Source organism: Melampsora larici-populina (genome assembly GCF_000204055.1).
Source record: "Melampsora larici-populina 98AG31 unplaced genomic scaffold MELLAscaffold_140, whole genome shotgun sequence".
NCBI classification, from domain to species: Eukaryota; Fungi; Basidiomycota; class Pucciniomycetes; order Pucciniales; family Melampsoraceae; genus Melampsora; species Melampsora laricis-populina.
Window position 1 is genome coordinate 45881 of NW_006768904.1, and position 15632 is coordinate 61512.

Genomic DNA, 15632 nt, shown 5'->3' on the forward strand with positions numbered 1-15632 from the left:
TCGCGTTGTCTGCCTCCGATACTGCCTTGTCTTTCGTTTCGGCCGCCTTAGTTTGCGCAAGACCGGCAGTCTCTTTGACGTATTGAATTGTATTCGATGCTAGAGCTGTAGCCTGCTCGATTAGGCTCTGAAAAATATCAAGTAGCAAAATGAGTCGCATGCATAGAACACAGCAGAAAATGAGAACTTACATTTCCGTGTGCCTTTGCGGTGTCTGCTGCGTCACCAGCTTTAGATTTGGCTTCATCGGTAAGCTCTTGGGTCTATTGCAGAGAGCCTCAGTCAAATGCAACTCAAAGTAGACATCATACACATGACGATCCGTTAAGCTTGTCGCTCACCTTGTCTTTCGCTGAGGAAACGTTGCTCTCAGCGGTCTCTTTTGCTGAGGCAGCCTGATCACTTGCTTTGTCTTTGGCTGAGTTGGCTTGGTCGCCCGCTTTGTCCTTTGCAGAACTGGCTTCGTTTTTGGCTTTGTCGACTGTACTTGAACCGGAGTCAGTAGCTTCCTGTCCTTTCTTCTGAGCGACACCAGCAGTTTCCTTTGCTGCATCAACCGCGTCAGAAGCTAAAGAAGCGGCCCGGTTGTAAAGGTCCTATAGTTTGGTACGAAAGTTCAAGTAGGAAGAATTCAATTTCGGCCCGAAAGGTTTGGAAGTTAGAAGAGAAAGGAGATTGGGTGATCTCTATCAATAATCAATCTAACGTACTTTTCCAGATTCTTGGGCCTGGTCACTAGCTTGACCTGCTTTCTTTTGAGCATCTTTCGATACATTGTTGGCCTATAGACGTAAAGTAGAACATCAAAGCGATGTTAATAATTCTTGATAGGTGTCTCTGTGGGGTCAACACGAGATAAAGTGAAAGATCCAACCATATCCCCAGCTTTGTCTGAAGTGTTTGTAGGCATGATGTTTGAGATAAGAAGTTAAGGAAGTATTGGGTGGTTTGAATTGAGGTGAGGTAAGTAAAAGTGTGTGAGGACTGAGATGAAGACGATGGAGAGTAAGGATGGAAATAAGTAGTCGGCTGATTGGCTTTGAAAGGGGAAGAAAGGTGAAGTCTTTTGTAATGTTCTTTATCAATAATTTCCTTTCTTGAATCTCAACTCTCAAACCGGTTTTGCGTCATGACCACCGGCTTTGGTCGATTGCCAAAGCCGAACAATGACGTCATATCGCTCAAGTCTCATTTACTATGACTCATTGATGAGTTCTACAATTTTATTAAGACCGAAACCAAACAATTTGGCCCGCGATCATCCTCTCAAAGCATCAACCCTATACGGTCAATTTTGTACAAAAGCTTGACCAAAGTTGCCCGCAAAACTCCAGCAAATTGGCGGGGAATTTGCGACAAGCTCTGAATTGACTGTATATCCCACGGAGAAAAGCAGGCTTCACTTCCAGCCGTCAATGGCGGTGCCGCTGCTTGCATCGGGGACGCGCGGTGTCGATTCTCCGATGTCCCTTTGCTCACTATGAACGAGCCAGTAAATGTGGTACGCAATAATACATTGCACGGGCATTGCAATAGGTTAGCTTGATATTCTATGTTTGATTTGCTGAAAGCTTTGAGCGAACGAAGGAGATGCCATTTTGGGCCAATCTGGTCTTCGATGCCTTTCTTGTCCGTCCTGATTTCAAAGCGAACAGGGGCACAGAAGGCACAAAAGAGTTTCCCGTGTAGATATCTTCAAACAAGACGCTCTCGCATTGCAGTTTCAGACCCACGCCTGCGATGAACATTCAAAGGCGATGCGACTCTGATGCATCAAGCTGTTTCACACAATACTGATTCTCGAAATTTCATACGCTCCTCTTTTGATTTTTTGAGAAATTGAGTATCTTGACCAGGTTGGAAATATCAGGATCGGAGAGCAAAGTCAAGTGTGCAAAATTCTACGACTTCAGATAATTTCACATGGTGTTGTTTCATGAAAAGGCGTGATCGAACAACAAAATCACAAACAACACGATTCCGCCACCAAAAAGCTTCAAAATCAAAAAACCAAAAGCAAATCGTGCGCGCTGCACATAAACTGGAGAGGATGGTGTGAGAGGTCTTGTACTCAGTAGCTAGGGTACAATTTACTTTCACTTCCTGCGCTAAACCCTTGAAGTCACTACAAGAATAAATTGATTTTCCGCGAGGAATTTTGGTTTCAGATTCACGGAAAATCACGTGATCACTATACATCGTGTACAGCGCTGTACACCCCATCCCGTGTACACCTTCTCCCAGACGTGTGCCAGCGGGTGAGGACCCAGGAATGCGCCTACAGAGGTATCTGATGTAAATTCCGACGTATTGTTGGCGGGTTTTTAGGGCACTAAACGACACATTCACAGCACCTACAGTAGTGCAAAATGTGCGTGACATTGAAGGCTTTCGTTTAAGCTAGCGTTCAACCTCATAGCACCAATACTTCCTGAGATAATGGGATGTAACGGTCAAAAAGAGCCTTAAAATCGAACGTCGGAATCAGGCCTTGGAGGCACGAAAAAAAATTGCGCCAATCGATTTTGCGCGAAAGTGAGGGGAGTTGAGAGGCTGGGAGTAGGCTCATTTGATAGCCCTAGTCCATGCGCATCTTTTGAAGTGCTCTGGACCTTGAGACAAGGAGTGGTGTGTTGTGTAGAGCCCAAAAACTGAAAAACAGGTTTCATCAGATACCTCTGTAGGCGCATTCCTGGGTCCTAGCGGGTGCCACGACTTTATTGTCCAACGTCTGTACACCAACCAAAACGGGCTGAGCCGTCAGCAACTCAGCCGTTCCCAAAACCTCAAAACGACGTTTTTGGCAAAATCGAAACAACGCTTTTGGCTGAAACCGTCGCAAACGTCCGTTTTGCGCATCGTCTTCACCCATTCTCGATCATCCCACCAGCTCCAAAGGTCCGGATAGGTGTGCTGGTAAGTCCACAGCTCACATCCTCACCACTGGGACCATTCTCAGTCGAACTGATACCGCGATATGTCTCATCCATCTTTGTCTCGATGGACCCTTTGATTCAATCCCACTTTTGTAACTGCGTTTACAGTCATCATGATACACACCTTTCATCCCCTGATGAGTGGCCTGTTCTCTAAACCTTGATGGTTGGTTTTGACGAGGGACGAGGAATAACCTCGGTCCACGCAGCAGGAGACTAAGGGTGACAGCCCCAGGCCACCTACCGGCTATCAGCCACCCGTCAGTGGCCGGTGTGCCTTTGCTGAGAAGCGTACCTGACGCACGAGCTGAAGAGCACGCAACCATGTTTTGTGCCTTGAAGGTTACTCCTAAGAAGAACCTTTTCGTCGTCTCCTCGCACCCACCTTCCGGCTCGTCTGATTCTTGCTTCTCACAAGATCCTGTCTCTACGCCTCTCCGTAGAAGCTTCTGCCTCGCACTCCCTTGCTATTCACCCTTAGCTCTTCCCGAGGGGCATCTCTCTTTTTCAAACTCCCGGTTTTTCGCAAAACTTCCTCCCGCCCGGTTGATAGAAGCTCCCTCCCCCTCTCTCTATCGCGCCTCTGACCGTCAGACGTCTGACGGTCCCCTCGGCGAGCCTCACGTACGGTTTCGAACCTTGCGGAGCGCCTCGCCAAGGGTCCTAAGAGGCCCAGGGTTTCACCCACCGCTGGTAAACCTCACCTAGCGCCTTCTGGCGCTAGGCAAGTCTTACCTAATTGCTTATCACCCTATGTGATAGAGACAAAGCAGTTTCATGCACCCCAGATGCGTGAAAAACCCCCACCGTGTGTTTATTCCGGTTTAAGAAATCAACACGCATGCCCCACTCTCTCCGAAGAGAAGTGGATGTCAAGAATGAATGATGGGAGTAACAAATGCGGGTCACACAGACCTGTGATGTGGTGTACCAAGAGCCTTTGTATTTTCTATAATGAATCAAATTGAATTCTCACTATAGATCAACAAGAACTAAGAAAAGAGACTGTTGTGACCGAAGTCTGCGTTGAGAGAAGCATGTAAAGGGTCACCTTACATGTCCACAAAACCAACTCTGATCTAAAAGGGACACTCAAATATGATACAATGATACAATAAGTAACTAAGCTCGATTTGAAATAAAATAAAATTCAACAAAGAACGGAACAAGATGGAAATGCAATAAAAAGGTTTATGCAAATTTAAGATCTTAGTACAACTTCATGAGTTGATGTTCGGAAGGATAAATCACATCTTACATGCATAACCTGACTCTACTTAGATCTTCTTTCTCAACTCACTAAACTAAACCCAAACACCGAAGATCAGTATAGATCTTGAGTATACAAACATTGCTTATGATTGTGAAGAAAAACTCACGGACTCGCATCAAAAAGATCTGCTACTAAGCCTACATCAGCCACTTGAAAGATAGGAGCCTCTGGATCCTTATTAATCTCCACAAGAGTTTTACTATCCTTCATGCCAGCCAAATGTTGAATAGCACCACTGATGCCTACAGCAATATAAAGTTCAGGAGAGACGACTCTACCAGGCTGACCAACTTTTGAAGAATTATCAGCAAATCCACTATCTAGTGCTGCTCTAGATGCTCCAATTGCTGAAGTTAATTTATTGGATAATGGAATCAAAATCTTGTCCAAGTTTTCTTTGTTCTTTGCTCCTCTTCCTCCGGATACGATTCGGTTTGCTGAACGTAATTCAGGTCTTTCAGATTTTGTTAGGGATTTGGATTTCCATTGCAATACGATTTTTCCAGATTCGATACTTTCTAGTTTCTCCACTTCGACTTCTCCTTCTGATATACTAGTGATTGGTTCAAAACTTGCACAACAAGCTGTAATGACTTTGATAGGATCTTGAGTCTTTAAGATACATGATGCATTTCCAGCGCAGATCGGTCGCATAAAGGTTTCTTGGTCAATGACTATCATCACATCTGAGATTTTTTGAACGTCTAGAAGAGTGGTGACTCATAGAAAGATATTCTTTGTCACTGAAGTTGTGCCTCCCACTAGATGAGTAAATGATCTTTCTTTGGTCACCTTTGCGATCAGTGGTGCAAATAAGGCGGTTCAAGAAGGGTTTTGCGAACACCCTGCACGCAGGTTGGCGATCAAGGATTTTAAGGGCTGACAGTCCTTAAAATCCTTGATCGCAGACTCGCAAACACCTCTATTTTAAGTTTTTAGAGCTGACCATTTTCAGGTACAACGTATCACAAAGCGCCATGGTCAACTGTTTTCTTTGATCCAACATTTTTTTTTTGTCTTCTCGAGGTTTTTTTTTGGTTTTTTGGAAAAAAAAGGGGTATCGTGGGTGGTTCATGCCAAAAACGAGATTCTGGTACATCCCCTTCATCCAACTTGATTCCTACGTTCCCTCACCAGATATCAACTTTTTCTTGGTTCCCTCACTTACCATCAACTTTCTTTCTCAATGCCTCGCGTCTCCAATCGAGTTTCAGTGATCCGTGACCTGAGTAACCTATGTGTCATGGCCCACTTCGAGGCCGATATACGCATGCCTGGCCAAGGTCACAATCTTCAAAACCCAACCGAAGGCAAACTAATCTACCGAAATGATCGTGTAATGGCCAACTTGTACAATGCCGTTTTCGATCCTGAACAAGAGTGGGGCGAGCTTCTCGCACACGTCATCTCCAGACGTTATCTTCAAGATTGGCTCCGGGTCCCTTTCCAATTGACCTTCGACTTACGCGATATGTTACGAGCTCGCCGAACTGACTTCCGGCAGGCCATGCGAACCACTCCAGAAGGGTTCAATGCCCTACTTCTCATGATTCAATCACACGATGTTTTCATCTCTGGGGGAAACCATCAACAGCCTCCGGTCAAAAAACAGCTAGCAATTACACTTGAACGCCTTGGGAGTAATGGTAACGGCGCTTCAGTAGGGAGATTTGCCAGGAACTACAAGGTTGGAAGAGGGTCTGTCATCAACTGTACTCGCCGTGTCATTACCGCTATTCTAGACGTCGGCGCTCACTACCTCACTTGGCCTAATTCCGACAGACGAATTGCGATCTCCAATGTGCTAGCGCGAGATGGCTTCGCGGGCTGTGTCGGTTTTGTGGACGGAACAACTATTCCGCTTTTTCAACGCCCTGGTCGCGATGGCGAGGTCTTTTTCGACAGGAAGCATCGATATTCGATCAATGTCCAGATTGTCTGTGATTGCGACAGGCACATTACTTATGCCTACGCTGGTTGGCCAGGCTCGTGTTGTGACAGCACAGTCTATTCTAAGACTGAGATTGCGAAGCGTCCCAATAAATTCTTTTCAAATGGTACGTTTTCAAAGGATTTCACAGACCCAAGGTCATTTTGGCTGATGATTATGTCTTGTTCAGAACAATACATCATTGCCGACTCAGCCTACACTCCGTCAGAAACTGTGGTCCCATCCTATAAAGGGCAGGCGGCCGAGGTCGAGAGGAACAAAGAGTTCAACTGGTGTGTGGCAAAGGCCCGGGTCCGAAATGAACACTGCATCGGAATCTTGAAGTCCCGATGGGCTTCGCTTCAAGGACTACGATTGGCGTTGAACGATAGAAGTGATATGTTCCACATTCTCAGGTGGATCCGGGCTTGTGTCATCTTACACAATATGCTGGCGGACCTTGGAAATGCGTGGCATGAAGAGGATGATGACATGCTTTTACCCGAATGAGGTGAAGCCGGACGCTTGCGAGCTGGAGAAGCCGCAGATGCTGCTGAACTGGAGAAAGGCCGGGCAAAGCGCGAAATGGTTCAAGACCATGCAGTCGCTTACAACTGGATGAGCGGCGGCCTACCAATTGTTTCTTGACCTTTACTTATATTCTTTCTCTCGCTCCTTTTTGGTTTGGTTACTATTTTTTACTTATGTATTCTTTCTCTCGCTCCAGTTTAAATTGGTGACTTTTATTTTTACTTATGTATTCTTGATCTCGATCTGTTTTGGTTCAGTTACTTTGGTTGTTCTGCTCTTTTTGTGCCATTTCAGATGGGGTTTGTCTTCTTAGTAGTTCTTGATTGGTAAAATTCGCTTTCATGGATGTTCCATTTTGTGCAATTAACCATACGTAGAAAATCTTATTGCTTAATTCAGGCTGGTGTGCATTTTAATGATCATAAACGCGCCATCCATTCGTTTCCCAATCAGGCACAAATTTGAAGCAGGCCCAATGTCGGCCTATTAGCACTCCTATTCTGTGTACCCACACACGAGTGATGGTCATCCGCGGTGAGCCCGAATAAACATGTCCAAGCGAAGTCAGTGAACTGAGGCAATTCCGCCTTTCATGCAAGTGCACCACTCACCCATAGGCTGAGGCCGCATCACCTACCCAACCCACCTCTTCCGGAGTCGGGTTGGGCGCGATCGTACACTCGTCGAAGGAAGTAAGGCAAGCGTCCCATTCCTTGAGATCTTCCACCACATCCGCGGGGTTTTTACGGCTTGCATGTTCATTCCTCCATTCTTTCTTCCACCTATAGAGTGAACTCAGGTAAGGTGCCATATGCGGCACAATGTACACCGTGTGTACCAATCGCCCTACAAAATTATCGACCTGTGAGAGTCTCCAGTCCTTCCCTTCTATTAAGAATTCTTTTATCTGTGTCCTCCTCTGATGTAGTTTATCTTTCGGCAGCCTCACAGTGTGCTTTGCTCCATTCCAAACGAAACCTAGGAATCGCTGTTCCTCTCTGAAGTCTCTATTCTTTTTCGGGTTTGTCTTTATGCCCACATTCTCAGGTGGATCCGGGCTTGTGTCATCTTACACAATATGCTGGCGGACCTTGGAAATGCGTGGCATGAAGAGGATGATGACATGCTTTTACCCGAACGAGGTGAAGCCGGACACTTGCGAGCTGGAGAAGCCGCAGATGCTGCTGAACTGGAGAAAGGCCGGGCAAAGCGCGAAATGGTTCGAGACCATGCAGTTGCTTACAACTGGATGAGCGGCGGCCTACCAATTGTTTCTTGACCTTTACTTATATTCTTTCTCTCGCTCCTTTTTGGTTTGGTTACTATTTTTTACTTATGTATTCTTTCTCTCGCTCCAGTTTAAATTGGTGACTTTTATTTTTACTTATGTATTCTTGAGCTCGATCTGTTTTGGTTCAGTTACTTTGGTTGTTCTGCTCTTTTTGTGCCATTTCAGATGGGGTTTGTCTTCTTAGTAGTTCTTAATTGGTAAAATTCGCTTTCATGGATGTTCCATTTTGTGCAATTGACCATACGTAGAAAATCTTATTGCTTGATTCAGGCTGGTGTGCATTTTAATGATCATAAACGCGCCAACTGTCATCTCATCTCATTGAGTGTCGATCAAGCATAGTAGCTTTTTTCAGCGACTAATGTCATGACTGATTGCACTACTGTTGTTCATGAACGCTAAGAAGCAGCTGCGAACCACTTCGGTTCTTAACAGAAAATGTTGCTTCCTCTTTCATTGCAGACGCCACCAGCCAACTGGAAAGTGTACACATGAAGAAGACAAACAAACTAAAAGACAAAAAGAAACCCGATCCAAAAAAGAATAGAAATAAAAGACAAAGAAATTAAAAGAAACAAGGAATTAAAAGAAACCCGATCCAAAAAAAAAAGAGAAAACAAGTGGACAAGTCAATGAAGACCACAACCAAACTAAAACTGAGACAAGAAGAGAAAACAAGTGAACAAGTCATAACAATCAAACTGAGACAAGGTTTCCTATTTGGAAAGCGTACAAATATCATAAGACAAACATAAAAGAAACGCTGGAACATAAGGAAGAGGAAATGATCATAAGACAAACATAAAAGAAACGCTGAACATAAGGAAGAGGAAATGACTAAAGCGAGAACGGAACTGGATTGATTTACCTACATAAGAAGGGTCACATGTTGTCAGCGTTGTCAGAATAAAATATCTTTGGTAAAAAATAAATCGATTGGGAGGCAACACTTACACCCATTCTTGCGCTGGATATACCAGCGCGAGGTAAGCTTCAAGCTCCTGCGGGGACTTCCCTTCTTTCATTAATCTTTCACAAAATCCTTGTCGTTCCTTTAGGGCTTCTTGTGACAATCTTCGTGCTTCGGCCTCACGCTGCTCTTGACGGTCAAGAAAATACTTTTCTTTCGCCCAGCTGAGGTCTGAAGCTCGCGCATCAAGTTCCGCTTTGATTCGGGTAGATTCGACTTGTTGATACAGTTCATTTCCTTTGGAAATCATTTCAAGCCTTGCCTCATTGCCTTGTTGGATCGCGGTGGCGAGGGCGTGTTTATGTTCTTTGCTTTGAACGTGAGACGGGTCGATTGAAGGAAGGGGGTCTAACCCACGGCGCGAGAGGGTTGAGCGAGGTCCTCCGCGTTTAGTCCCTGCCCGCGTGGCTGGTTCTTCTTCATTGGCAAGAGGGTCGTCTTCGGAATCGTCGAGAGCACGTTCCTCGGCAGTCAGAGGCACTCGTGAAACAAGCTTCTTAGTTGGTTTCTTGTGAGTTTGGCGAACCGAGGCGGTCGCTTGAGAAGGGGCAGTCATACAGCGAGGAGCCACAGGATGGTTTGGTTCATCTTCATTTGAATCATTGTGGTCGGAATCGTCGAGAGCACGCTCTTCAGCCGTCAGAGGTACTCTGGAAACACGCTTCTTAGTCGGTTTCTTGTGAGCTTGACGAACCGCAGAGGTAGATTCAGAAGGGGTAGGAATACGGTTAGGTGCTGATCGGTTGGCTGGGAAACCGTCATTTGGGTCGTCTGGGGTCGGTGGTGGGGAACTGAATCTGTCGTTGATGAAATCACGATAGTGATTGTTTAGCTCGTTGTTGATTGGAACCTCTGGGGTGATATGAGCCTCGTTGGGAGATTTCAGGACTGTGTTTGGTTCCAGTTGTGCACTTGAATGGCCATCGTCGTTCTCAGGATGCCCTGGAATGTCCAAAAAGAGATTTAAGTTAGACAAATACCAACCAAGAATACGAGATGAAGCAATCTAAACAAGTGAAAACATAAGTGAAAACATAATATGAGAACTTACTATGTTCATTGCCGTCATTAACATCAGCCTCAAGCGCACTATCGTTGGTTGTAGGATGGCCTGGAATGAGCGTTGGATGTGTGCAACGATTAATTTCAGTTAGATAAGACGTAAGACGAAACGAACAAAAAAAGAGAGTTAGATGAAACAAAAACTTACTATGGTCATGACCGTCAGTAAGTTCTCCGTCACTATCATCATGGATGCCAGCAACCAATCCCTCTTCGCTGTCATCGGAATCATCACCTTGCGGACCTACACCACTGTCGAGAATGCCGAACGCAGTCACATTTCCTCTGTCACGAAAGATCGCATCCATCTCCTTGTAACAAGGACACATGGATTCGAGTAAGTCCGCCATCCTGTGTATGCCATCCGCCCGATTCTTTGCAGAGAGGCCACTGCCGGTGTCTCGAGTGAAATTCTTCGCAGCCATGTACTTGCTCTTGTAGCGTTTGAGACGCAAGTGCAAAATTCTTCCAGTCAAACGCATGGTGGTGGTGTTGTGGCGTATATTGTAATCATTGTTGATCTTGAGGGCGAGGGGTGTTAACAAACTTGAGGGACCCATAGGTAGTCCAGTGACCCGAGTTTGACTACCGCCACCAAAGAGAGCGTTACGAAAACTTGGTTTGGATAGGTATGCAATGACCGTTTGATAATCGATTCGATCTAACGGCGGACTGTCCTTGGTGGCTTTGGCAGAACCGGATTGCGCCTCAGATTCGCCTCGAGCTCGTGCTTCAGCTGCCAGTCGGGACCGTTTGACAGCAGCCGCAGTCGGTTTGGAGGCCGCCGGTTGGCCGGAAGCGATCAAGTCGGCATGAATCTGTGCTCTAGTTCGGCGAGCCCTGGGTGCCTACCAACGGTCAAACAAAGGTTGGTAAGCGCTTAGAAAAGAATCCTAATAGAAAGTAAGAACAAAATAAAAATGGGCAAATACCAACCTTGCCATTTGGCTGGGATCTCGAAGGCATCTGGAGAAAGACTTCAATTACAGAATGGAAGATCCACCGAGAGAATTTCACAAAAGATTGTTCAAAGGGAAGGATAATGTGATATAAGGTCCACGGAAGAGCCCAATGATAGAGATAATGATTGAGAAGATAGGTGAAGTCCCAAAGCAAAGAGGACAAGAAGACAACCGGAGCCATTTGTGGCTTAAGTATTCGATGTTTGAAGACGTCTTCCGTCTGATGAAATGATATGATAACAAATCCGCGCGTGATCATAGTGCTGATGTGCTGGTGAAATCGTGAGACCGATCGCGTCTTCGACATGCAAAGGCATATATACAAAGGCCTAGAGCCAAACTCTTCAACGTGCAAGTCCTGATTCATTCGTTCCGAAGCCGCCATCATGTGAGTCCTGAATTGATAAGAAAAGCCAAGCTCCAAAGCTGACGTGCCCGTCCTGATACGATCGTTCCAAAACCGCAAAAGTTTGATTCCAGATTTTGAGATGAGAGAGCATGAGTCAAAGCGGAGGGTGTTGACGTGAGTAGTACTTTGGGCAGAACCAAAAAAGCATAAACCAAAGAGATCCGACCCGCGGCCGTTGTCGATGGGGGGCATGATGTGTTTTTGGACCGTTCTTGTTCAAATATGTTGTTAATGAAAGAGAAAGAAAAAAATCCCTACTTTTTTTTCGACAAAAAAACGTTACATCCAGGGACGACTCAATTTTTTAAAAAAAAACAAAGTGGTATTTTTTTTACTCAGATGTTCCTGTTTGTGCAAAATGATTTATAAATTTTAAGGCAATTTATGAGATCGCAAAACAGTGAACCACCTCTAAAGGTGGTCCACGAACTTTAAATTTTACTTGAAATTTAAGGCTCCCGATACGGATTTAAAATTTAAAATTTGGCTGTAAAAAGCTTTCTTGAACCGCCCTAGTGAACCACCTCTAAAGGTGGTCCACGAACTTCAAATTTTACTTGAAATTTAAGGCTCCCGATACGGATTTAAAATTTAAAATTTGGCTGTAAAAAGCTTTCTTGAACCGCCCTAATGGTTTGGCTAGGACGCGTTGAAGATCATCGTGTTCTTTTACTAAAAGTTTTAAAATTGGTAATCTAAGATCATAAAGTTATAGAATCAGTCTTTCATTTATCGAATTCATTTCTCGCGCTTGAGAAAAAGAGGAAAGGACCGACTCCCTGGCTTTTTCAATTGCTTCATTCATTTCACTTGAGCTTGATGATCCTACAATGATCCCAGTTATACCTCCTCCTAATGGTTTAGCTAAATTTAATGCACTGAAAGTCCCATAATTGATTTTATCAGACTTGTGGTCGAGAAAGACAAGGGTTGAAACATTACGATATGCTTGAGAAGAGGAGAATGATCAATGAGATCTAATGATAAACCTAGAGTGTCCTGAGATTGGAATTGAGAACATGTTGGTGATATAGATGTTGGGTGATGATGATGATGATGAGGAGCTGGTGGGATGATCGAGAATGGGTGACCGTGAAGACGATGCGCAAAACGGACGTTTGCGACGGTTTCAGCCAAAAGCGTTGTTTCGATTTTGCCAAAAACGTCGTTTTGAGGTTTTGGGAACGGCTGAGTTGCTGACGGCTCAGCCCGTTTTGGTTGGTGTACAGACGTTGGACAATAAAGTCGTGGCACCCGCTGGCACACGTCTGGGAGAAGGTGTACACGGGATGGGGTGTACAGCGCTGTACACGATGTACAGTGATCACGTGATTTTCCGTGAATCTGAAACCAAAATTCCTCGCGGAAAATCAATTTATTCTTGTAGTAATGGTATTCAAAACTCGAGAAACCGGTCCGAGAAGTGCCAAGAAGTGACATCTAGAAACTTCTCGGACACCTCGAAGATGTTTATAGATGTCACTTCTTGACACTTCTCGGAATATTTGAAAGCTCCTCTAGACCTCGATTCCAAGAAGCCTTTGCCTCACAACTCAAGATCAAGATGCCGCGAGTCTCAGCCCGACCTCAAGTCCTACAAGTGCTGAGAAAGGTATCACGCCACCTCCTTGCTCATCGCAAAGACAAAACACCCTTTATCTCAGCAAAGCTCCCCAACACACACCTCGAGATCGCTATCAACTATGCTCCTCCTGCCTCAATTACTACCAGATCTTCCACTTACACCACAAACTCGCTTAACTTTGGGTTTCTTGCTCAAAACTAGAACGACACAACAAAAGCTTGAAGACTTTGATTCAAAGAAAAACGAAGTCGAAATCTGGTTGGCGGAACTGGAACGTGTCGAAAATCATCGATACCTGACTTCCAGAACCCTCCGCCAACGAGATCATTCCCACGAGCTCTTCAATGGGATTATGAACGCTTCAGAGAACATATTCATCAAATTGGTAAGGTCTCTCTTTTCTTTAGAGTTTTTCATTTGTTTCTAATGGCTGCTTTGCTGGTATGGTCAGGCGCGAATGAAAAAAGAAAGCTTCATTACCCTGTTTTATAAGATTCAAGATAGCCAAGTTTTCAGAAACTCTTCCAGCAATTCTCAAGCCAAAGTCGAAGTGCAACTCTTGATTGCACTAGCAAACATGGGTCTTTCCGGAAATGGCGGACAGGTTTCACTAATCGGCCGTTTATTAGGGGTCTCAGGTGGGTCATTGTTTATGATTATTGTATTTCTGTTTCGGTAACTGACTTTTGAACGTGTTCAGATGGGAGTGTAGAAAACTACACATGGCGATGTGTAGCGGCGATCCTGGAGTTGCAGCCTCATTATCTAAGCTGGCCATCCCCTGAGGAACGCGCAGTCATCAGGCACGAGATCTCTGAGGACCACCCGGCTGTGAAGGGATGCGTAGGATTTGTCGACGGAACACTCATACCCTTAGCTTTTGGTCCAGTCATCTGCAAAGAAGATTACTGGACCCGAAAGTATTTCTATGGTCTCAACTCGATGATCGTGTGTGATCATCGACGGCGGATCACTTTTGCTCGCCACGGGTGGTGTGGGAGTGTTCATGACCAGCGTGTGCTCCGAACTTCAACAGTAAGTTTTTTTTTGGGTTCGCCAAAGACATTGAAGTGACTGATGATGTTGTTAGCTTTGGTGTCAACCTGCACGCTACTTCTCCGAGGGAGAGTATTTAGTGGCGGATTCTGGGTACAGTGCCTCCAGGTGCACTGTCCCCCTCTTCAAGAGGAACACGGACTGCGATCTTCCAGGCCTCAAAAATTCATTTAATAAAGAACTTAGTGAGGCACGCACGGTCATTGAGCATGTGAATGGAATGCTCAAATCGCGCTTTCAGATGATGAAAGAATTGCGATTGATTTTACGAGACGAAAGATCAATGAAGCGGGCAAACGCTCTTTTGATGGCGTGTTGCCTGCTTCACAATTTCCTTTTGGCGGAAAATGAAGGAACGGCCTTTACTTACGGTCTTCCCAACGCAGCCGAACGTGAAGCCGAGCGACAACATTGGGAAGATCAACCTGCGGTACTTAACAAAGTCCTTGCCGATAATGATGACACTTTACGCAGACAAGTATTTGCTGAATATTGTCGTCAAATGGGGGCTGATGTCTGATAGGTGTAAGTTTGGAATCATAACATTCATGTAATCGGTTTTGATAGTCAAATTGATCCTTTCAATCTCATTCAACTTCATTATTTCCAGGTGTTGGAAAGTTGCTCGAAAAATTTCTAACTGGTATTCTTCGATCTCACTTGATTTAATAACACAAATTAAATAAAAAATTGAATACGAACTCGTTCTTCTTGTTTGTTGAAGTTTCTGTCAATAAGTAAAGTTAAATTAAAAAATTGGTTGTATACGATCTCGTTCCTGATGTTTGAAGAACTTTCTTCAAAAAAGCAAAATTGTGTTCTTCTTGTTTGTTGAAGTTTCTTTGATTAAGTAAAGTTAAATTGAAAAATTGGTTTTATACGATCTCGTTCCTCTTCTTTGAAGATCTCTCTTCAAAAAAGCGAAATTAAAAATGGCAGGAGTTTTTGTTTGTTTAATCAAGCCTGGTGGCGTATCTCCAAAGACTGAATATCAATGTATTCCATTTGAGACATCACTAATTCAACTGAAACAATAATTGAGAGATCACTAAATCCAGTGAAACAATAAGTCAGAGAGCAGCATATAAGCTTATGTATTTGAAGGAGGTTACAAAAACAACGAGATAACTAAAGAACTAAAACAACTAAATCAAAGAGATTAAAAAATCCACAGGAACAATTGGTGTTCCTAAACAACCGGTGGAATCGAGAGTTCCACAAAGAGTCACATAAACTAAAGTTCATAAGGGTGTAGCGAAAAGATGTTAGGTCTACATTCATCAAAAGGTGGAGTTGTGTTACCAGGTCTACATTGATCAAAAGGTGGAGTTGTGTTACCTACGTCTCAATCTTCAGCAAGCATTTTATCCACAGTCTCTTTTGCTTCGGTCAAGGTCAGACCGAAGTTATCCATGTATTCTTTATATAGACGTCCTCTCAAAGAAATATCTTCAATCTTTGATTTCTTCTTATGACTTTCCAGCTCTTTCTCGATTTTATCTAATTCAAGGTGCTCTCTACGCCGCTTCAGTTCTTTTGTTTCATCCATATTTCTTTCTTTGAAATCCAACTCGGCTTGATTGAAAACCAAAGTCTCCCTCTGAGTTGGAGTTCTTGTAATGACTGA

At 44.4% G+C, this 15632-nt stretch overlaps 3 protein-coding genes across 3 annotated transcripts in view; all 3 read right to left on the reverse strand.

Annotated features, from left to right (window-relative positions):
• Positions 1–1143, reverse strand: part of MELLADRAFT_76180 (uncharacterized protein) — a gene marked incomplete at both ends in the record, with an annotated part of 2013 nt that extends 870 nt beyond the window's left edge. Inside the window, 5 exons of the mRNA XM_007419187.1 lie at positions 23–127; positions 192–263; positions 342–596; positions 711–782; positions 875–1143. Of these exons, the coding sequence (XP_007419249.1) occupies positions 23–127; positions 192–263; positions 342–596; positions 711–782; positions 875–910 (540 nt within the window). The remainder of the gene's footprint in view (positions 1–22; positions 128–191; positions 264–341; positions 597–710; positions 783–874) is intronic.
• A 3168-nt stretch (positions 1144–4311) lies between these two features.
• On the reverse strand, positions 4312–4929 carry MELLADRAFT_41244 (uncharacterized protein; the record flags this gene model as incomplete). Its single annotated transcript, XM_007419186.1, has 1 exon — positions 4312–4929. A coding segment is annotated over one exon (618 nt), but the record flags the coding sequence as incomplete, so codon positions are not given.
• A 3222-nt stretch (positions 4930–8151) lies between these two features.
• MELLADRAFT_114309 (uncharacterized protein) lies at positions 8152–10006 on the reverse strand (the record flags this gene model as incomplete). The annotated part of the gene is made up of 4 exons (XM_007419185.1): positions 8152–8232; positions 9458–9873; positions 9916–9937; positions 9983–10006. The coding sequence occupies 4 exons, from the start codon at positions 10004–10006 to the stop codon at positions 8152–8154; spliced, it is 543 nt and encodes a 180-aa protein (XP_007419247.1).
• Positions 10007–15632: the final 5626 nt, after the last annotated feature.